The sequence below is a fragment of the Lepus europaeus genome, chromosome 1, assembly GCF_033115175.1.
Source record: "Lepus europaeus isolate LE1 chromosome 1, mLepTim1.pri, whole genome shotgun sequence".
NCBI classification, from domain to species: Eukaryota; Metazoa; Chordata; class Mammalia; order Lagomorpha; family Leporidae; genus Lepus; species Lepus europaeus.
The window spans coordinates 81862136-81883261 of record NC_084827.1 but is presented as its reverse complement, the minus strand read 5'-3'; the positions used below and the strand labels follow the sequence as shown (position 1 = coordinate 81883261).

Genomic DNA, 21126 nt, shown 5'->3' with positions numbered 1-21126 from the left:
GCCAGTACTATTCTATTTTGATTATAACAACCCTGTAATAGGTATTGAAACCTGGTATTGTGATGCCTCTGGCTTTGTTTTTTTGTATAAGATTGCTTTAGCTAGTAGGTATCTCCTGTGTTTCCATGTGCATTTAAGCATTTTTTTCTAGATCCAGGAAGAATGTCTTTGGTATTTTGATTGGTATCGTGTTGAACTGGCAAATGGCTTTTGGTAGTATGGATATTTTCATGATATTGATTCTTCCAATCTATGAGCAAGGAAGATTTTTTCATTTTCTTGTGTTTTCCTCTATTTCTTTCTTTAATGTTTTGTAATTCTTATTGTAGAGATCTTTACTGTCCATTGTTAAATTTATTCCAAGATATTTAATTTTTTTCAGCTATTGTGAATGGGATTGATCTTAGAATTTCTTTCTCAGTTGTTGCATTGTCTGTTAGTACAAAGCCTATTGAATTTTTGTGTTGATTTTATATCCTGCCACTTAACCAAACTCTTTTATGAGTCCCAATAGCCTCTTAGTGGTATCTTTTGGATCCCTTATATGTAGAATCATGTTATCTACAAATAGGGATAGTTTGACTTCCTCATTCCCAATTTGTAACCCTTTGACTTCTTTTTCATGCCTAATGGCTTTGGCTAAAATTTTCAGGACTATATTGTATAACAATGGTGAGAGTAGGCATCCTTGTCTGGTTCTGGATCTTAGTGAGACTGCTTCCAACATTTCCCCATTCAATAGGATGCTGGCTGTTGTTTTGTCATAAATTGCCTAGATTTTGTTGAGGAATATTTCTTCTATACCCAATTTGTATAAAGATGTATCATAAAATGGTGTTGTATTTTAGCAAATGCTTTTCTGCATCTATTGAGATAATATATGGTTTTTGTTCTTCAATTTGTTAATGTGATGTACCACATTTATTAATTTTTAAATGCTGAACCATCCTTGCATACCAGGAATAAATCCCACTTGGTGAGTGATCTTTCTGAAGTGTTGTTGGACTCAATTGGTTATTATTTTGTTGAGAATTTTTGCATCTATGTTCTTCAGGGAAATTGGTGTGTAGTTCACTTTCTCTGTTGTATGTTTTTCAGTTTTGGGAATTAAGGTGATGCTGGCTTCATAGAAGGAATTTCGGAGGATTCTCTCCCTTGTAATTGTTTTCAATAGCTTGAGAAAATTTGAAGTTAATTCTTGTTACACGTCTGGTAGATCCCAAACTTTTTCACAAATAATATGTATATATGTATATATATTTTTTTATTTTTAGTTTTTGACAGGCAGAGTGGACAGTGAGAGAGAGAGACAGAGAGAAAGGTCTTCCTTTTTGCCGTTGGTTCACCCTCCAATGGCCGCCACGGTTGGCGCGCTGCGGCCGGCGCACCGCGCTGATCTGATGGCAGGAGCCAGGTGTTTATCCTGGTCTCCCATGGGGTGCAGGGCCCAAGCACTTGGGCCATCCTCCACTGCACTCCCTGGTCACAGCAGAGAGCTGGCCTGGAAGAGGGGCAACCGGGACAGAATCCGGTGCCCCGACCGGGACTAGAACCCGGTGTGCCAGTGCCGCAAGGCGGAGGATTAGCCTATTGAGCTGCGGTGCCGGCCTGTATATATGTATATTTTTAATCTGTTGATAATTTTGCTTACTCAATATAATGCAACTCCCTCCTTTATATATACATGGAGCTTAATTCTATAGTCACTTTATAATGTATGAAGTACAAGTAATATATTAAACGTGAAAAACAAATTACAAAAATGAGATTTGTCAAACTAATATTATAATTTCATATCTATAGGCATTCAAACAATTTAAATTTACTCTATATTCACTTGATTATTTACTTATTCTTTTAAAATATCAGTAAGTGTGAAAAGGGATACTTTTAAGTAGTTGATGAAATATAAACTAGACCAGACTATGGAAATGAAACTAGGCCCCTTCCTCAGGACTGTCACAATCTAAATAAGGAAAAACTCACAGCTCATTTTAAATAATTGGGATAAGATGTTTAGTAAAGTCAAAACAAAACACTTATTATTGTTTATAAGTCCCATGTGCCAGAATCATAAAGGTAATATAAGTGGACACTATGAAAATAGAGAAAAAATTGTTTTTTGGAGAATAGGGGGAAATGAGAGTTGGGAATTATAGCCAAATTGATGATGTTTAGAAATTTTAACAGAATCTTGAAGCAATTTTTTTTTTTTTAATTTTAAAAGAAGTCACAGAAGGAAAGGTAGCTTGCCTTATTCTTGGCAGAAGGGAAAAACAGATAACTTGTGTTATATGTATGGAACACTCCAAGTTTTTCTGTATGGTAAGAAAAATACATAAGGGAATGTTTTATACTGTATTATCGAAACCAATTTAAAAATATTTGAGAAATCTGCATATCGTGCAGTGGTTAAGACACTTGTTGGAAGTATCCTATACTGGAGTGCCCAAGTTCAAGTCCTAGCTCCACTACTGTTTCAGCTTCCTACTAATGAATATCCTGGGAGGCAACCAATGATGGCTTAAGTAATTGGATCCCTGTCACCTTGTAGGAGGCCAAGATTGAGTTCCAGGTTCTTGGCTTTGACCTGTGGGAGCCCCAGCAGTTATGTATCTGTGGATTAAAGATTCTATTTTTTCTTTTCCATTCAAGTAAATAAAAAATAAAAGTAGAAATAATCAAATTATTTAAAAAAAACTTTAAATATTTTAAATAAAAAATAAAAATATCTGAATGATATAGTCCAGTGCTTTAAAATATATTTTGTCCTATCTTCTCAACCTATAAAATATAGTTTTAGCATTATATTAAACTATACACACATATATATGTATGTATATATATATATATATATATAAGCTTTTAAAAATTACTTTAGAGTAAAACACTTCTCAAGAAATAAACTATCATTAATTCTGGTTTTTCCTCCTTTTTTAAAAGATTTATTCATTTGTTTGAAAGGCAGAATTACAAAATGATAGAGGCAGAGAGAAAGAAAGGTCTTCCATCTGCTGGTTCATTCCCCAAACAACAGCAACTGCGGGAGCTGCACCAATCCAAAGCCAGGAGCCAGGAGCTTCTTCCAGGGCTCCCACGCGGGTACAGGGGCCCAAGGACTTGGACCATCTTCTACTAATCTCCCAGGTCATAGCAGAGAGCTGGATTGGAAGTGGAGCAGCTGGGACTTAAACCGGCAGTCACATGGGATGCTGGCACTGCAGGCAGCAGCTTTATCTGCTATGCCACAGCTCCAGCCACTTTCTCTATTTTTGCATGTTTTATTTTCACATGGCTCATAAGTTTAGACAGTCATTGAGGGGAAAAGTATAAACTGTCCTAATTAAAAGGATTTTTGTAAAGGTTGATGGTGAAGAGGCCAATACAGCTTTATAAAATAAGCAAAAAGGATTCAGTTCATTAACATAGTCGTGTAATGTTATACGATAGCTTAGTACACTGCATTGAGAAGTGTGATTTCCAGGAAGAATTTAGATCAGGTTTAGATAAGGACAGTAGGCGTCATGGGTTAAGCCTCCCTCTGCACGGCCATCATCCCATGTTGGCACCAATTCAAGTCCCTGCTGATTGGCTTCTGATCCAGTTCCTGGCAAATGCACCTGGGAAAACAGCAAAGGATGGCCCAAGGCCTACACCTCCTGGCTCCTGGCCTCAAATTGGCCCAGCTCTTGCCATTGTGGCCATTTAGGGTTTGAACTAGTGGATGGAAACTTTCCCTCTCTCTCTCTGTAACTCTGAGTTGCAAATAAATAAATCTTAAAAAAAGAAAAGATAAGAACAGTATCCTCAGCAGCTGGCTGAGTACTGTACTTTTTGTTTTTCTTTAAACTTAATTTACTTAGTTATACTTTTATTCATACCAATTGAATGCCCTCTATCCTCCTCTCTCCTTTTAGCCTCTGGTAATCATCATTGTTGTTTTAGTTCCTACATGTTAGGGAAGAATATGCAGTATTTTTCTTTCTAGTTCTGGCCTATTTCACTTAACATGATATCATCTACTTTCAATAATTTTGCTATAAATGAAAGACTTTCTTTCTTTTTTATGGGCAAATAGTTTTCCATTGGGTATATATACTCCTTTTCTTGATCCATTCATCTGATGATGAACACCTTGGTTGATTCCAAATCTTTGCTGTTGTGAACATTGTGAACATTACTTCAGTAAACATGGTGGTACAGGTATCTCTTTTATGCAACAATTTCATTTCTTTTGATATTTCTGCAATAGTGGGATTGCTGGATCATATGGAAGTTATATTTCAATTTTTAAAATAAATCATACTATTTTTCTATAATGGTTATACTAACTTACATTCTAGCTAAGGTATATGTGAATTCCCATTTCTGCTCATCCTCATCAACTTTTTTTTTTTTATAATGGCTATTCTAAAGCTGATAAGTTGATATCTCCTGGTGGTTTTGATTTGCATTTATCTTACAATGATTCTGAACAGTTTTTCTTATATAAGTTAAGTATTTGTGTTTCTTCTTCTGCGATCAGTCCATTCAGGCTATTTGTCCATTTTTTAACTTGATTGGGTGTTTTTATGTTGTTGAATTTTTTAGTTGCTGATATATTCTGGATATTAATCCATTGTCAAAGAAGTACCTTGCAAATATTTTTCTCCCATAAGTCTCATATCTGTTCAGTCTATTTTGCTATTCCCTTTGCTGTGCTGAGGCTTCTGAGATGGAAATAATTTAATTTGTCTAGTTTTGCTTTTGTTGCCAAACAGAGAAGCCCTGCTTTCTGTTTTTGAACTGAAATGTTCATTGAGATCATTTTAGAGTCATGCACATTTAAAAATACAGAAGATTCCCACAGATCTTTCATCCAATTTTCCACTTAAAATTATGTAAAATCATAGGCGCAATTATCACAGTCTCTCTTGTTATAATCTACCAATCTTACTTAGATTTTGTTGTACTTGTACTCATTTGTATATATTTGAATATTTAGGTCTGTACAATCTTATCTTTTGTGTGGATCCCTATATCGAACTCCACAGTCAAGATGCTCAGTAATGCCAAAGCTACCATCGTATTTCATGTTGCCATATTGGGACCTCATCACTTTCTCTCCTGCCTGTCTTCTTTCTTTTAGTGTATCTGTCTTCCATTTCTAAAATGTTTGTCACAATAAAATGTTATAGAAGTGGAAGCAAACAGTACAGGAGTTTTAGGTTATCTTTTTTCATTCAATGTATTTACTTTGAGAGTCATTGAGATTGTTTCCTATATCAACCATTCATTCCTTTTCATTGTTGAATAGTATTTCATATATACCACAGTTAGCTAGCCATTTTCCTGAAAAGATGTCTGGGATGGTTCTGGTTTTGGGTTCTTAATAAGCAATGCTGTTATAAGTATTCATGTACAAGTTGTCATGTCATCATAAATTTTCACTTCTCTGGGGTTAATTGCCAGGAGTGTAATTGACACACCCTGTGGTAATATTATGCTTAGTTGTATGAGAATCTGCCAATTTGTTTTCCAAAGTGGCTGTACTATTTTACATCCCACCAGCAATGGATAAGGGATCCAGTTCTTCTTGGCATCCTCACTAGCATTAGTGCTGTCATGACTTTTTATTTTAGCCAGTCTGATAGGTGTGTAGTGATCATTGTTACTGTAATTTGCATTTTCCTATGATGTTGAATTTCTTTTCATGTACTTATCTGCCATCTGTGTATCTTTTGTTCATCCCTTTTGCCTATGTTCAGATTGGATCTCTTTAAAGTATTGAGTTTTGAGCATTTTTAGGTTGATAATTGTCTTTTGTTGAATGTGTAGATGGCAAATAATTTCAGTCAGAAGCATATGCTTTATCATGTTTCACAGAGTACTTGATGTGTTTTTTTTTTTTGATGACTGAGACAGTACTATGAGTAATGAATTAAGCACAATCTAAGCAGTTTTAATAATTAAATTATCTCAAAATTATCACTTACAGGGATTACCAGAGATGGTTTCAGGTTTTAAAATAGGATTTTATCTTAAGAGGAAAATAAAAAGAACCCTATGCTTCACATAAGGAGAAAACATGTATTAATTGTTTTATATGTGGCAGATTTTATTGTATGATATGGTTATTTTTATTACTTTAGAGTGGTGAAGTGAAGGTGTAGCCAGAGCAAGGCTACCAAAGACACATAAATATAGTATGTGGGAGTGGCACCTTTTGTTTATGTTCACTTCTGAGAGAAGTCAAGGATAGAACAGAGGGATTGCTTGGTTTTCCTCAACACATTTATTCAGTAACTTAGAAAATCTGTTTTCAGGAGAGAGAAAACATTGCTTGAGATAACTTAATAGAGAATACACCGTTAGCTCCAGGCCACTTCCCCATCGAATAACTATCCTCCATTGAAACCTAAAGATTTGGTGGTTCAGAAATGATTCTGTCCCAGGGATAATCATGGAACTTAAAGGGAAGTGTAGAATGATCTCCATTTTAAAGGATCTGGAATATGATAATTCTTCTATCAGCAACATGAGATGCATTTTTTTGGATTCCTCATCTTTTTGTAAATGTACTTTCAGTGGTAATTTTCTACAACTTTCAAAACTCCAGAATGAGAAGATTTTTTCTAGAACAAAATGCTACAAAGAGTATGTAAATTTTGATGTTATTTCTGATAATCTGTTTAGAGACTCTGAAACTAATCACATAGCTTTTAACATTCATAGTACATCTTCTTTCTCATCTACATCGTTACTGTTTCTGTTTCTGAAGACATCACCATTATGACGCTTTTTTTTTTCCAGCAAAATTTAAAAAGCTCAGTTGAACTAAGTAAAAATTAAAATTTAAAAGATTATAAAAATTACAAATTTAAAAGGATTTCCTGAATTTCATATTCTAGAAGTACTTGAAGAGACTTTTTAAAATACTAATGCCTGGAAGCAGCCCAAATCAATTAGGAGAAATCTGGGGGAACAGAACCAAGGGATCTGTACTTAATGCCTTTCCACATAATTATAATTCATAACCTTGAGTGAGAATTAAGAAGTGATATTTGATAAGTGACATCAATTATTAGATAATTGCTATTTCTAGAAAAACCTTAAATTTAAAAATTTCTTTTTAGCGCCTTCACATTTTTATTTTAATTACATACTACAAGTATATGTATTTAATTGAATCACTTAAAAATGAAAAAAAAAGTAAGATCAATAAAGTTAACTCTCTAGTCTTTTTTGTAACAGCATTTAAAACTTATTATTTGGTAATATAGACCATATTATCTAATCAAATATTGTGTATCTGCTCATGCCAGGGCATGGATTGTTTCTATTATGAGAGAAATTACAAAATTTTGTAATTAACAGTTATCTCAGCAAAAATATAGGCTGTCTTGTTTAAATAAAATCCTTTAAATAAAATAATATGTTAAAGGAAATTTTTGGCTTAAAATAAGAAAGGTTAGAATCAAAATATATGTTAACCTTTTAATGTTACTGTAATAGGAAAGATAGATAAAAAAGGTAGATTTTTCTTTTTGTAAAGATTATCCAAGTTAAATGATGACTTTTTTCTTTCATTTACTCATTATACATGTATTATTGGCTCTAGATTTATTCTTTTGACAATCAGAGCCATGTGATTTTAAAAATTCATAATATCTCTTGCAGAATTAGACTACACTAATAACACTGTATTTTTCAGACAGATCCTACAATCCTTTTGAGCATTTTTATTTTTATTTATTTTTAATTTTTATGCATTTGTTTCAAATGCAGAGTTATGCAGAGACATAGAGATCTTCTATTCACTGGTTCTCTCCCTAAGTGACCACAAAGACTGGGACTGGACCAGGCTGAAGCCAGAAGCTGGGAGCCAGGAGCTTCATTTGGTTCTCTCACATGGGTGGCAGGGACCCAAGTACTTGAGATGTATTTCACTACTTTCCCAGGTGCATCAGCAAGGAAGTGGATTAGAACTGGAGCAGCTGGAATTCCAACTAGTGCTCAAATGGGATACCAGTGTCACCGGTCTTGGCTTAATCAACTATGCCACAATGCTGGCTCCTTTTTGAGGATTTTTAAATCTCAGCTACCCATAATAAGGACCCTCTGCTACAGAATTAAATATATTTCTTTTATAGGTTCCAGGACACTTTTATAAATATGTTAATATTTTACTAGTTTTCTCACAGTTATTGATTTAACATGCTAACATCACTGAATAGTTTCAATTACATTAAACAACTACTGTTTTGCTGCTTAATGATCATCTTTTATGTATTAGCATAAAAGACATCTAATTTAGAAACTTTCCCAATATTTGTATGCCAATCAATTTTTGGTATTATTAGGACTTAGGTATTTAATAACAATGAAATTTAAAAATCTTATATAAAAGCATTTATATTAGTATATTTCATTGAATATGTACTGCTATACATATTTACATTTATGAACATGTATCAATACTTTTCAAAATTCTCAATAGAATTTATTACAGATTACACTTCTATTTTATAAACCCATAAAATGCATTCAGGGGTGTTCAAGGTTTAAATTAATGATTACACAGGAAGGAAGATATATTTTGTAGACAAGATGACATGTACCATAGGCTCATAAAGGAATTTCAGGTGCATTTGTCCCATGAATCTTAATTCTGTTGATCCAAAAGTATTCAATCTTAAGGTTGTTATAAAAATTTGATCCATACTAAGTAGACTTAATGAAGCCCTGCTCCCCTCCCTATTTGCTATGGTATTTGGCATAGCAGTTAGGATACCATGTGAGATACTCGTATCCTGTATTTGGAGGGCCTTGGTTGGAGTCCAGGGTCTGCTCCTGACTGATTCTATGTTCCTGCTAGTATGCCCCATGGGAGGCTACAGGTGGTAGCTGAAGTCGCTGGGTCACTGCCATCATTTGGATGACCTATATGGAGTTCTTGGCTTCAGGATTTGGCCTGGTCTAGCCTGATTGTTGCACGGATTTGGAGAGTGAGCCGGTAGATATGACCTCTCTCTGTGTGTCTCTTTCTCTCTTTCTGCCTTTCAATAAAATAAATTTTTAAAAATTGTCATGAGGATAAGTTTACTAGGCAGAGCACCTTAAAATTTTTTCAGAGTGGAATTAACAATCCATTTAATCATCTAATATTTATAAATTTTCTCCTCTGTGATAGGCATCATACTAGACAGTGTCAATAATAAGTGACTTTGCCACAGCCCCTGTGCGGTAGGCCTCTACAATTCAGATGCCGAGTAATAGTCTTTTGTGATTTCTAATCCAATCTCTGCAAATTTTCTGTTCCAGTACCTGCTTTATATAATATACATTAGACTAGAGAAACTTCGGGGTGTTAGATGAATGAGCATGTCCTGGTTTTGGGTTAACTGTAGTTGGCCACGTTCAGTAGGAAGGTATCCTTCCCCCACCTACAAAAGCATTGAGGAAATTCAAACAAATGTATTCCTTCAGAAATGCCAGACAAGGATATTGATTTTAAAACTGAAAGATAATAATAGATTAGTCTATCAAAGGCAGGGGTAAAGTTAGTAGCTTAAATGCAACTCTTTTACAACCACAGGAGAAGGGTCACAAATCTCACTCTCCTGTTTCTTTGCAGCCTAAGCAAAAAGAGAAATATGATCAGTTAAAACTTTATATTTTTCACATATAGTTTTTCTGGCTCTGGGCCCACAAGCAATTTCTCCCATGGGTCCGTGGATAAAGAGGTCACTGTATGATATACTGCTTTTAGATGTTATATTCTAGAAACCATAACAATGAGTTTCCTATGGCTACTTCTTACAGCATCTTTCATTCAAACCTATGGCATAGTGCCAAAGCTCAGTTCAGTCAGAGAATAGGGGAGGAAGAAACACGCAGAAATAAAAAATGTAGATAGTTCTGTGATGATTTTTCTTGACTGAGAGATAGAATTTAGAGTATACAGAAGGATGAGTAAACTACATAATTTATAGGATGGTCTATGTAGATATATTTTTTTGATTTTGATAAAAATTAAGCAGTAGAAATTTTGGGTTGTGTTTTGTGTCATTAATCTGTAGTAAAGATTAATTTCTTTGCTGATTAAAGATGAAAGTATGTGCTTTAGATAGTCAACTATGTAGATGATAAAAATGGGCCAATTATTCTAAAAATCAAAGCTCTCAGTAGGGTTTATAACAAAAAACATATGGAGATGGCTTGTATATACAGAATAACCAAATGTTCATAAAGATTTGGATGTTAAATGACTTTCAATCTGAAAATATTATACTGTAGAATTTGGCTGTTTTTGTTGAACTATTTTTCCAAAGTAATTAAAACAAGTCACCAACTGTGGCCATCCAAAAAAAAAAAAAAAAAAAACCTGAAAACTGCTTCCCTGCAGTATCTAATTTTATGCATCATGATTTTTCTGGTGAATCTTCAGACTTTTATTAGCAAAACACACCAGTAAGTGAGCAAATAGCTGAAATATTGTATAGTTTTCTTAAGTTGTTTCTATTTCATGAAAGCTATTCTGATAAATCAGTGTCACTCTCTGGCCTGAGATTCTCTGTTGTTCATAATTGTTTAAGGCTGTGTTTGACCCACTTTCAATGCCCTTGAATCATGAAATTTGCTCCAGTCTTCCTTCACACTCTCCTTTCGTTCTTCCCTGCCCTAATCACTCTCCTCTTGTTTATCTTAATTATTTTTTAAAGGGAGAAGTTATTTGTGGTTTGTTCATTTCTTTCTCTGTGGGAGGTCCTAGGAACAGTTTTCTATGCTGTATATCTTTGTATGTCCATGTGCTTCTTTCCAAATAATTATGGATCAAAAGGAGTCACAGATTTATTCTTTTTGTAAAGTGATTGTAATTTAATAGCTAGTCTTTACTGAGAGCTTATTTTTTGCCACAGTCTTTTTTTTAAGATTTATTTATTTATTTGGAAGGCAGAGTTACCGAGAGGCAGAGGCAAAGAGAGAGAGTTCTTCCATCTGCTGGTTTTCTCCCCAGATGGCTGCAATGGCTGGAGCAATGCCAATCCAAAGCCAAGACCCAAGAGCTTCTAGGTCTCCCATGTGGGTGCAGGGGCCCAAGCACTTGGGCCATCTTCTACTGCTTTCCCAGGCTATAGCAGAGAGTGGGTTAGAAGTGGAAATGCTGACTTTCAAACCAGTGCCCATATGTGATGCTAGCACTGCTTTACCTGCTAAGCCACAGCACTGCTCTCCACATTTACTCTAAATATAGACCATGAACTTGCTGAGCAAGCTTGTAATTAAGTAAATGTTTACTGAGAACTCTTAGCGTTTGCTAAGAGTTTATGTTTTAAGGTACTTATGCCAAGACATTTGAAAACAATGACCATCACTATATAATACATGAAATTTTCTATAAAAGCTTCATTTGGAGTTCTGTGGTACACTGTATCATGCAGGGACAATGTCCTAATCCATTGGCTAGGGTCACTGATTTGCTGAATGGTTTGCTGGCCTTTGAGATGATTCAGTGCTGAGCTTTGTTGAAAGTGCTAAAGAAAATCTTCAAGCTCTTGATTTACTAGAAAAAGATTGATAGCACCAATTTATATCTATTACTGCCCAAAATATATTTTATTGAAAGTAGAGGTGGAATTAAAATTTCCATTGGAGAAATTAGTATTTCATATGAATCTTTTAAAGTTTTCAATACATTGAAGATACTTGGTACTCAATTTGGAAATAGAAACTTTTAAAAAATATCTGAAGTGTCTACCTGTTACCTGTGAATACTTTTCTTAACTAATAGTATTTTTCATATTGGTAAAATGAAACTGTCATTCTGGCTATAAAACTGTAATGTTTCTCAGTCAGTTAAAACAATATATATTTCCCTATTAACCAAATCTTATTTTTTAAGACAGAAATCTGAGCTTCCAATTTATTTTTTCAGTCTCATATCCAGTGGTGCCAGGTGAATATTACAATTTAAGTAGCTATCATTATGTTTAAGTTGTATAATTTAATTACAGGTCTATCGATAGACTATGTGGAAAACAAGCTTTATTGGATCAGCTCAGGAAATGGAACTATAAATAGATGCAACCTGGATGGTGGTAATTTAGAAGTAATAGAGTCAATGAAAGAAGAATTAACCAAAGCTACAGCCCTAACCATCATGGGTAAGTGCAATGATTCTGTAGCTAGGATGCTTCATATTGATTGGCGGTTGATTAATTATGATCTTTTTAAAAGCTCAGGTAAGTTACTGCTCCATTAACACCAGAAGTACTTTCAAATTACACATTGCCATGCTGTTTCCTTTTTTTCCTTTTATATTTTTGACTTTAACAAACAGACTTGTAAGATTATCTAGATCAGGGACTTAGGACTGTTAGTAATACTAGCTTCACTGTTATTGATTTTAGCTTACTGTGACTTGTATTATTTTATGATTATTTTCTGTGTTGTATTGCACCAACCTAAAGTGTAAGAACCTTGTGTATTTGTCACAATAAAAATAAAATCTGGCTTAACTCTGCTTATAAAGGATAGCTTAAGCAACACAGATAATTCAAGAGACATGTCAACAGGACACATTGGTCCAATGACTGAAATGAGCTCCCCTCACACAATTCCTTTTCATATTTAAGGATGAGTAGAGATTTTACTGAATTCATTCACATTTTCATTCCTTTTGTTCAGTCATATGGGGGGAAAAAGGTGCCAGGCAAGTAAGGTGATCCGGAAGCTAAGAGGGAGCTATGACTTTCCACAGAATAAATAACCAACCTCCACTGTGTTAATATTGGAAGCCAATTTTTGAAATGTAAGTTGCAAAGATGATTTGGATTTTTAAAGAGATGTAAAAGTGAATACCATAGAGAAATCCTTCTTTGCAAACAGAGCGGTGGTGCTTTTCCTAAGGGAACGTCTCTGTGCTGGAGTTCACAGGAGCTCAGCACTGTGAGGATTAGGTAGCCATGGGGAATCTCAGGAGTTACATTTGGCTACAGGAAATCAGAACAATGATATTATGTTTTCCACTTTGAATCTCATAATACAGCCAGCATAACCTTTTAAGAAGTTTTACTATTTATGAAAAGTCTATTTGAATATATTTTAAATGTTTGTATATAGAAAATAAATTAGGCCTTTTAATTCTACATTCTATAATCTTTCAGCTTTCACCATTTCCTGGATTTAATATGAGGGTTTTCTGTGTGTGCGCGTGTGTGTGTGTGTGTGTTTGACTTCAGATAAAGGTAATGAGTTTGCATAAATATATAATTTTACAAGTTAACAGTTTTTTAAGATTTAAAATTCATTTTGTAATTAAAAATGCACTATTACCTTTTATTTCCAATTAATTAAAAATTTCTCAAAGAAAGTAAATAAGATGGAGATACTGTAAATTATTGTTTAAGATAGAATGAGTTTCCATTTGTCTTATGAGGGAGAAAGAGAAAGGGAGATTGTTTTAACCAATCATCAGGTGTTAAGTATGAACTGTATTTCAGTTTTTATATCTGGAAAATATAGCTATTGAATACCTCTGCCAATATCCCAAAATTGTGAGAATTGCTTCCACATGTACGTGTATAATCTTTCTGAAAAGCAGTGTAGCAAAAAATGTTAAAGTTGAAATCTGATGCTACTTAATTTTACACTTTAACGCACTTTTCAATTTTATCTCATTAGCCATCAAATGTTAGTGGTTTGCTTTTGCTGCAGCGTTTTCCTAAATTGCAATCCTCCTGACATCTGTTTCACTAATATTTTTCTTAAAATTATATATTTTTCTTAAAATTATATATTTTTCTTAAAATTAATATTTTTTTCAAACATAGTTCTTGACCAAATATAGAACTTCAAATTGAAAAAAAATCATCTTGACTTTAAAAGCCTCCAATTTCCTCTTGGGTCTTTGAATAATTTTTGTGCTATTCATACAGCACTATCTTCCCATTTTTCTCATTGTTTGCATCCGGAAACTTTACACACAACTTCACATGTGCACACACACACACACACTCATGAGTTATACCTAATAAACAGTATATTTTAGAGTAAGAATTTAGTTATAATTGTTATGTAGCACCTGTATGGCCATCAAACTTATTTTACAAAACTCAGTTTTTCCAAGTTAAAATAAACATTTTGTTTTATGTCATTTATGGGCATTTTAAACTACAACAATAAAAAATAAGCAGAGTTCAAATTCTACGAGTGGCTGAATAAAACTATAATAACCCAACTCACCATCCACATTTTGTTTTCAAAGTTATAACAGACTTTATTAAATCAGCTCACAGTAGCAAATGAAAGAACTGGTGAAGCCCTAAATTAGAGGAAATGTGGAATAGGCGTTTGTTCTACTGATGAAGACATTGGTTACAATGCCAGAGCTCCATACTGGAGTGCCTGCTTTCAGTTGCAAGCTCTGGCTCCCAATTACAACTTTCTGACATTGTGGACCCTGGGAGCTAACAAGTAGTAGGGTCTCTGCCTCCCACGTGGGAGACCTGGATTGAGTTCCCAGCTCCCAACTTTGGCTCTGGCCACTGCAGGCACTTGGAGAGTCAATCAGCAGATGGATTCAGTGAATCAGCTGTAGATCTATGTGTTTACCTGTATTTTTTTTTTCCTCTCTGCCTCTCAATAAGTAAATTAGAGGAAATATTTTTTTTTAAAAATCTGTCATCTGATTTCAAGAAAGACACTTTTTAATGTCATGTATATTATAAAAATACACATTATAAAAATCATTGCCTGTGCAAAATGTCAAAGTTTATGAAAGTTGGTTTCTGATAATATGATTTCTGCTGATCCTTCTAAGTAGGAAATTAATATTTACAGGACTCAGCACTATGAATACAGTTTGGGAAACTGGGTCAGGTAGTGCATTTTAGCAAAAAACAAAGCTGGTTAATTTGGCTTATGAATAAAATGGAAGAAGGAAGTTTGGGTGAAATCACAGTGTTCCAGTACTTTGAATCTGATATGACATTAATGCTGCATGAAAACATAAACTTGCATAAATTAAATTATTTTAATAAGTGAGTGGCTATGCATGAATACTTCTTCCTTCTACCATAATATGATTAGCCCTGAAAGATTAACAAAAATTAACAAATCTAACAAAACCTGTGAACGTCTACTGGCACCACATCAACTGGATATATCAAAATACATCTATCAGTTAGGAAGTTAAAAATTTACAGGTCATTCCTGAAGAGAAGCGGAGAAGGAATGTCCACAGTTTCACGGGTTAGCTCTGAACTTACCCTCCTGCTCAGGTTTACCTTCTTTTCAGCACTTGTATTCTTTCTCTCTGAGAATGGAATAAGGGGTGATAACCTGCTTCCTGCTGAGCGGATTATAGTCATGGAAAAAAGCAATAAAAAAGTAAAGCAGAGCAACTCACCACTCTCCATGGACTTACTGATGATCACGGTTACAAATCTTTAAGAAGACATTTGCCTTTTTGATGTTGAAGTTTTATATTGAGGAAACAAATAATTGGACCATGGAGTGAGTAATATATGCAAATATGCACCAGTTCCCCATAGGGATTGCATAGCTAATAGATACTAAATAGCTAAAATTTGTGTTTCACTGAGGGTGGTTTTCTGAAATCTTAGTTAAAAATATCTTTGTACACTCATTGACAATTTTTATCTTAAGGATTTTAAATTTTAACCCCTTGGATTCTTCGTTTTTCTTGGAATAGTGTACAGAAAATAAATTGACGAGATCTTTGAAACCTTAGTTTCAAAGTTAGGTATCTGGCAGTGTTTTTGTCAAAATAAAGCAAATATTTGATGATTCCACCAAACCAAGCCCAAGACTGTAAGTTTCTAAACACTTTGATATTTCTCATTTCCAGAAGTGGAGTTTAACTTCCCTCCCTTTAGATGTGTTCTTACTGTTTTTTAATAAAATGAGAGAATAAGGCAGAGTCCAGCGATGGTATGTGGTTTTGGAGAGAATGTCACAAAAGGCACTGAGCAATCTTCCCTTCCCTTTCTCTTGGGTCACTCACTTCTGACAAAGCCAGATGATGCTACGAGGATACCCAAGAAGCCCGAAGGAGAGGCGCACACAGCAAACACCCGGTGTCTCCAGTCAACATCCATGGAAATGAGTATCTTCAAAAGGAACCTCAGGTCCTAGTGTTGCAGGGCGCACTGATCAAAACAGTGAGACGTCTGAGGTCAGATTAGGATCTTTATTAGCCAGCTGGCAACTTCTCACAGAGCAAGGAGCGAGAAGGCAGCCCTGAGTTGTAATTGTGTGGCAGTGTTAAAGGCAGAAACCACACCCTGGTGGTCTTGGTAGTTATCCAGCAAGCAAGCAAGCCAAAGTACCAAAGCCAGAAATATGCCGGTTACAGCCAGATGAGCAGCCCACACGGTTACAAGCGGATAAGCAAACCGCATTTATAACTTGTCTCAAAGGAACAGTTTCTGCTCTGACGTGGTTAGGCAAGCCTAGCCACAATCAGATATGCTATGTTCTGTCTGCGGAGACATTTTTAAGTTACAAATTTCTTAAGTTGCCCTGTCACACTAGTCAAGGCGTCAGATGTCTATAGCACAAACCAAAAGCCCTCAAGAAAAATTCCAAACCAGAACTATGTACATAGCTACTCCCAGATTCCTGACACATAGAAACCATGCAATCCATAAATGTTTGTTGTTTGCAGATACTATGTTTTGGGGTAACTTGTTACACAGCAATAATAATTAGTGCATTTGTTACCCTATCCACAAAGCATTTCTTTATGTATGAACAGACTTAACAAATTCAGAAACTTAATACAGACCAGTTAAGAAGTATGTCAGCAGTAGTAAAACCAAATCCAACTGTGTGGGGACACAGTTGAGACTTCTGCATCTGGATTTACCTGAAATTATGACAAACTAATACCCCATTTGAGCTAGAAGACTCTCATTTCCATTAGTTTTTGCCACATGGAACGACATTAACCTTTTATGTTAGATTTTCCATTTTTCAAGGAAAGAAATCCAGATGTTTAGTTAATGTCATATTTTTTTAAAATTATCAAGTGATATTTTATTATTAGAAAAATAGGGTATGGTGATGCAGGGGAATTGATCTGCATCTGGAAACACCCACGTGCCATATCTGAGTGGCAGTTTCAATATTGGCTACTCTTGCTTCTCACCCTGCTTCTGTTATTACATCAGGGAGGGAGCTACAGCCCAAGAACCTGGGTTCCTGCCACTCACATGGGAGATGCAGATGTATGTAGTTCCTGGATCCTGGCTTTCACCTGGCCCAGCCCCGAGTTTTGCGGGTGTTTGGGGTAATGAATTAATTGATGGAACACTTATCTCTCTTTTTTTGTGTCCTTTCCCTCTGTCATTCTGCCTTGTAAATGACAACTAAATGTTTATTTTTAAAAAAGAAGAAAACTACTGTGCAGCATTGAAGACTGTCATGACTAACAGTATCTAACCTAAGCACACTAACAAAGAAAAATCCACTACCACACCCCCGTGTTACTGATTCAACTCAGAGGGCACCTCTTAATCAGAATTTTTACTACTAACATACAAATGCTTTGATTTAAATATATAAAACTAATTTAATTACAATGAAATAAGTCTTCCCAGGTGATTCTGCTAAGTTCCCAGTTGAGACATCTGTTATGTTTACCCTGATCCAAAAGTATTGTCTGTGCTTCTGTTCTACAGTAACTCAGGGAGTTCACTTGATTAGACCTAATTTACATATTGTATACTGTGAATTATAAGGACTCAGCACTGTTAAAGTTACTAAATATAAGCTGGCAAGCATATAACTTTGAACATCAAATTCTTCTCATTTTCATTTGTGTATTTATTTATTTGAGAGGCAGAGAAAGATAGTGGAAGACACAGAAAAAGAGAGCGACAGAATGAGCTCCATTCCGTTAATTGACTTCCCCAAACAACACAATGGCTGGAACCAGAGCTATGAGGCTAGCATTCCAACTGAATCTTCCATGTGGGTGGAAAGTCCTCCATCACTTGAGCCATTCCCTGCTGTCTCCCAGGGTCTGCAGTTGCAGGAAGCTGGAATCAAGAGCCAGAGCTAGGAACAGAACCCAGCTACTCTGATATGGCATACAGGCACCTTTACTGCTATTCAGGTCAAATGCTTGCTGCTTTCCGCATATTTGACTATGATCTCAAAAACTTTTTCCAACTGTTAGCAAATCGGAGTACAATAGCTTCTGCTTTCCTCTGCAAAACCAGTAGTTCTAAATTTGTATCTATCACCTTTTCTGTTCAATATTTTTTTTTCTCAGTATTTTAATCCTTAACCACAGGGAGTATATTCCAAAATGCCAAGCAGATGCCTGAAACTGCAGGTAGTACTGCATCCTTTATGTACCGTTTTTTTTATACATACATATGTATGATAAAATTTAATCTGCATATTTGTTACAATAAAAGATTCACAGTAACCAGTGATAAAATAGCACAACTATAGCAATATCCTATCAGAAAAGTTGTTTAAAACATGTGTCTTGTGTATATCTAGAACTTTCTATTTAATATTTTCAAATTGAAGTTTACTGTGAACAACAAACTGCACAAAAGGAAATCACAGATAAGGGAGGGGTACTGTATTTAGCACAGCTTTTTAAGATAATTTTCATTTATAAATACATTTCAGTTTCATAAATTAATGATGATAATACAAACCACTTTCCTAGATGATTTTCACCTGGTTAATGCTATAAAGTAGTATATAGTCAGCTAGGTGGTAGTTAACCATTGATCCTTTCAATTTCAGTTATAGGATTTGTTTGTTTTTATTCCCCTTCTCCTCACACCTTTTGGCATTTTCCTGGTCATTAATGTCTGCAAGAGGCAGTGAAATAAACTCAAGTTAATCAAGTACTGTTCAATTTTAAGTGCCTTTGAGAGGGGGAAGAGGACGTTAAAACTATTGATTAAAATTAGGGTTTGTGGGTTATTTATGGATTTTATTTAAGTTACTATCCATTTTGCCTGTCAGCATGAGCAGTTTGAGAGCCAACTGCATATCTTGTATTTATGCTGAAGAGAAAGTTAGAAAAATCAATTCATGAAGCTGAAAGAAAATTCACATATAAAACAAATATACTGGCAGAAGCAGGCTTATTGGTATTTGGAGAAAATTAAGATGGAATTTAGGAAATAGAATGGTGGCTTATCTGTATTTTGTACTTTTAGAATGAGGCATGGAATACCTAATGCAAATGGATCACTGATTTAAAATAGAAGTGAGGTTATGAATACTATTACTCAAGCAAACCTGAAGAGGTCTATATGTCTATATAGAAAATCCTTGGTATTTGTAGATTCAATAGCCAGCATATGGGGTAAACACAGGTGATCTTGATAATGTCCTTTGCAATGAATCATGCATTAATTCATCAAGTATTACCAAGTCAAGTGTGTAGTTCAGGGCATTCCAATAGTTCTGAGCTTCAGTTTAACCCTCCATCTTATACTCACACTTGGATGCTGTTTTTTCACTTTTGTCTGCTATTGTATTGCATAGTTACTGTTTTAGATTTCATTGTGTACCTGATTTTTTATATTGCTATTTTTTATGGTACTTTGTGATCTTTGTAAACTATTTATCTGATATTTGTTGATTAGGATTCTAATGCTATATTGACATAATTCTTCTTGTTTATTGAGGGGCATACATATCTATAGATATAGATATAGATATAGATATAGATATAGATATAGATATAGATATGTCTTATTTAGGCTTTACTAACAAAGACCTGTACATTGTTGTAATAGCTCCAGAGTCTAGAATTCTTAGATTTGGGTGCTAGAGTGATCAGGTTCTGGTGAGGGTCCTATTCTTGATCACTAATTTCTTGAATCTTCACATACAAGACAGGGAGAAGCAAGAGAAAGAATACAGGGGCCAGTCCCTAGGGTCCCTTTTATAAAGGTACAGACACAATCAAAGAAGGCTCTACCCTAATAACCTAATTACCTTCCAAATAACCTCATTGGATGATACCATGACATCATTGTGGGTCAGAATCCAATGTATGAATTTCTGGGGGAGACAGTCTATACACACACACACACACACACACACATATATATATATGGAGAGAGTTCATAAATAAAAAAGTTCTTTATTTCTATATATAAATGAGAAACAGTAAGATTATAACCCTAATTATGTCATTGAATCATCATAGATTTTTAGGACTAAATATCTCCTTATAGAGATCATTTAAGTTACCATCTTTATCAATGAAGGAAATATACTCCAGATGCCTATATTTACTAACCAACTGTGTGATCTGGCATAGTTATTAAGCTATAAGCATTAGTTTTCTGTTCTGTGAAAACATGAACCTTGGCCATATGCACTACAAAGCTTTAATCTTGCTTGATTTTTCACTAAAGAGTTAATGCATTGTACTCAAAACAATTGTCAGTAAATGATTACATATGTTGAAACAATACAAAAAATATGGTTAAAATTATAAACCATAATTAGGAAATTATGGTTAAAATATACTTCATTATGAAATTATTCTCATCAGACTTCATATTAATCTATTTCATAAACTGGTCAAAATTATTTAACTTAATCTATTGAGAATAAAAATAGAATTGCTTAAGTTACTTGTATTTGAATACATTGGTACTTTTTTTGTAAAGATTTTGAAAGGCATAATTACAGAGAGAAGGAGAGAGAAAGAGAGAGAGAGTTCTTCAACCTGCTTGTTCACTCGCCAAATGGCTATATCATTCAGGGATGGACCAGGTCAAAGTCAAGAGTCAAGAAATCCATAAGCATCTAGAGACTCAAGTCCTTAGGGCCATGTTCTGCTGCCTTCCCAGGCACTTTAGAAGGGGGCTGGATCAGAGCTGGGAAACCACTGATCTGGCACTCATAACAGATGCCAGCATAGCAGGCAGTGGCTTAACTCATTGTTCCACAAGGCTGGCCCCTGAACAGGTTGCTACTTTCTGTAAACATCTATGCTGTTATCACCAACACCCATCTGGAATACTTGGAATTGGCTACCTCTATACAGAGTTACAGGTACAGGCCACAAAAATCTTTGAATACACACTTCCATGAATACTTAAGATCTGCCAGATATTTTTTTCTGTG

The 21126-nt window shown here is 34.8% G+C and overlaps 1 protein-coding gene across 1 annotated transcript in view; it reads left to right on the top strand.

Moving 5' to 3' along the window:
- The window catches only part of LRP1B (LDL receptor related protein 1B), a 2136850-nt gene that overhangs the window by 1445685 nt on the left and 670039 nt on the right, over nt 1-21126 (top strand). The window contains exon 32 of the mRNA XM_062186250.1: nt 11997-12146. Within this exon, the coding sequence (XP_062042234.1) occupies nt 11997-12146 (150 nt within the window). The remainder of the gene's footprint in view (nt 1-11996; nt 12147-21126) is intronic.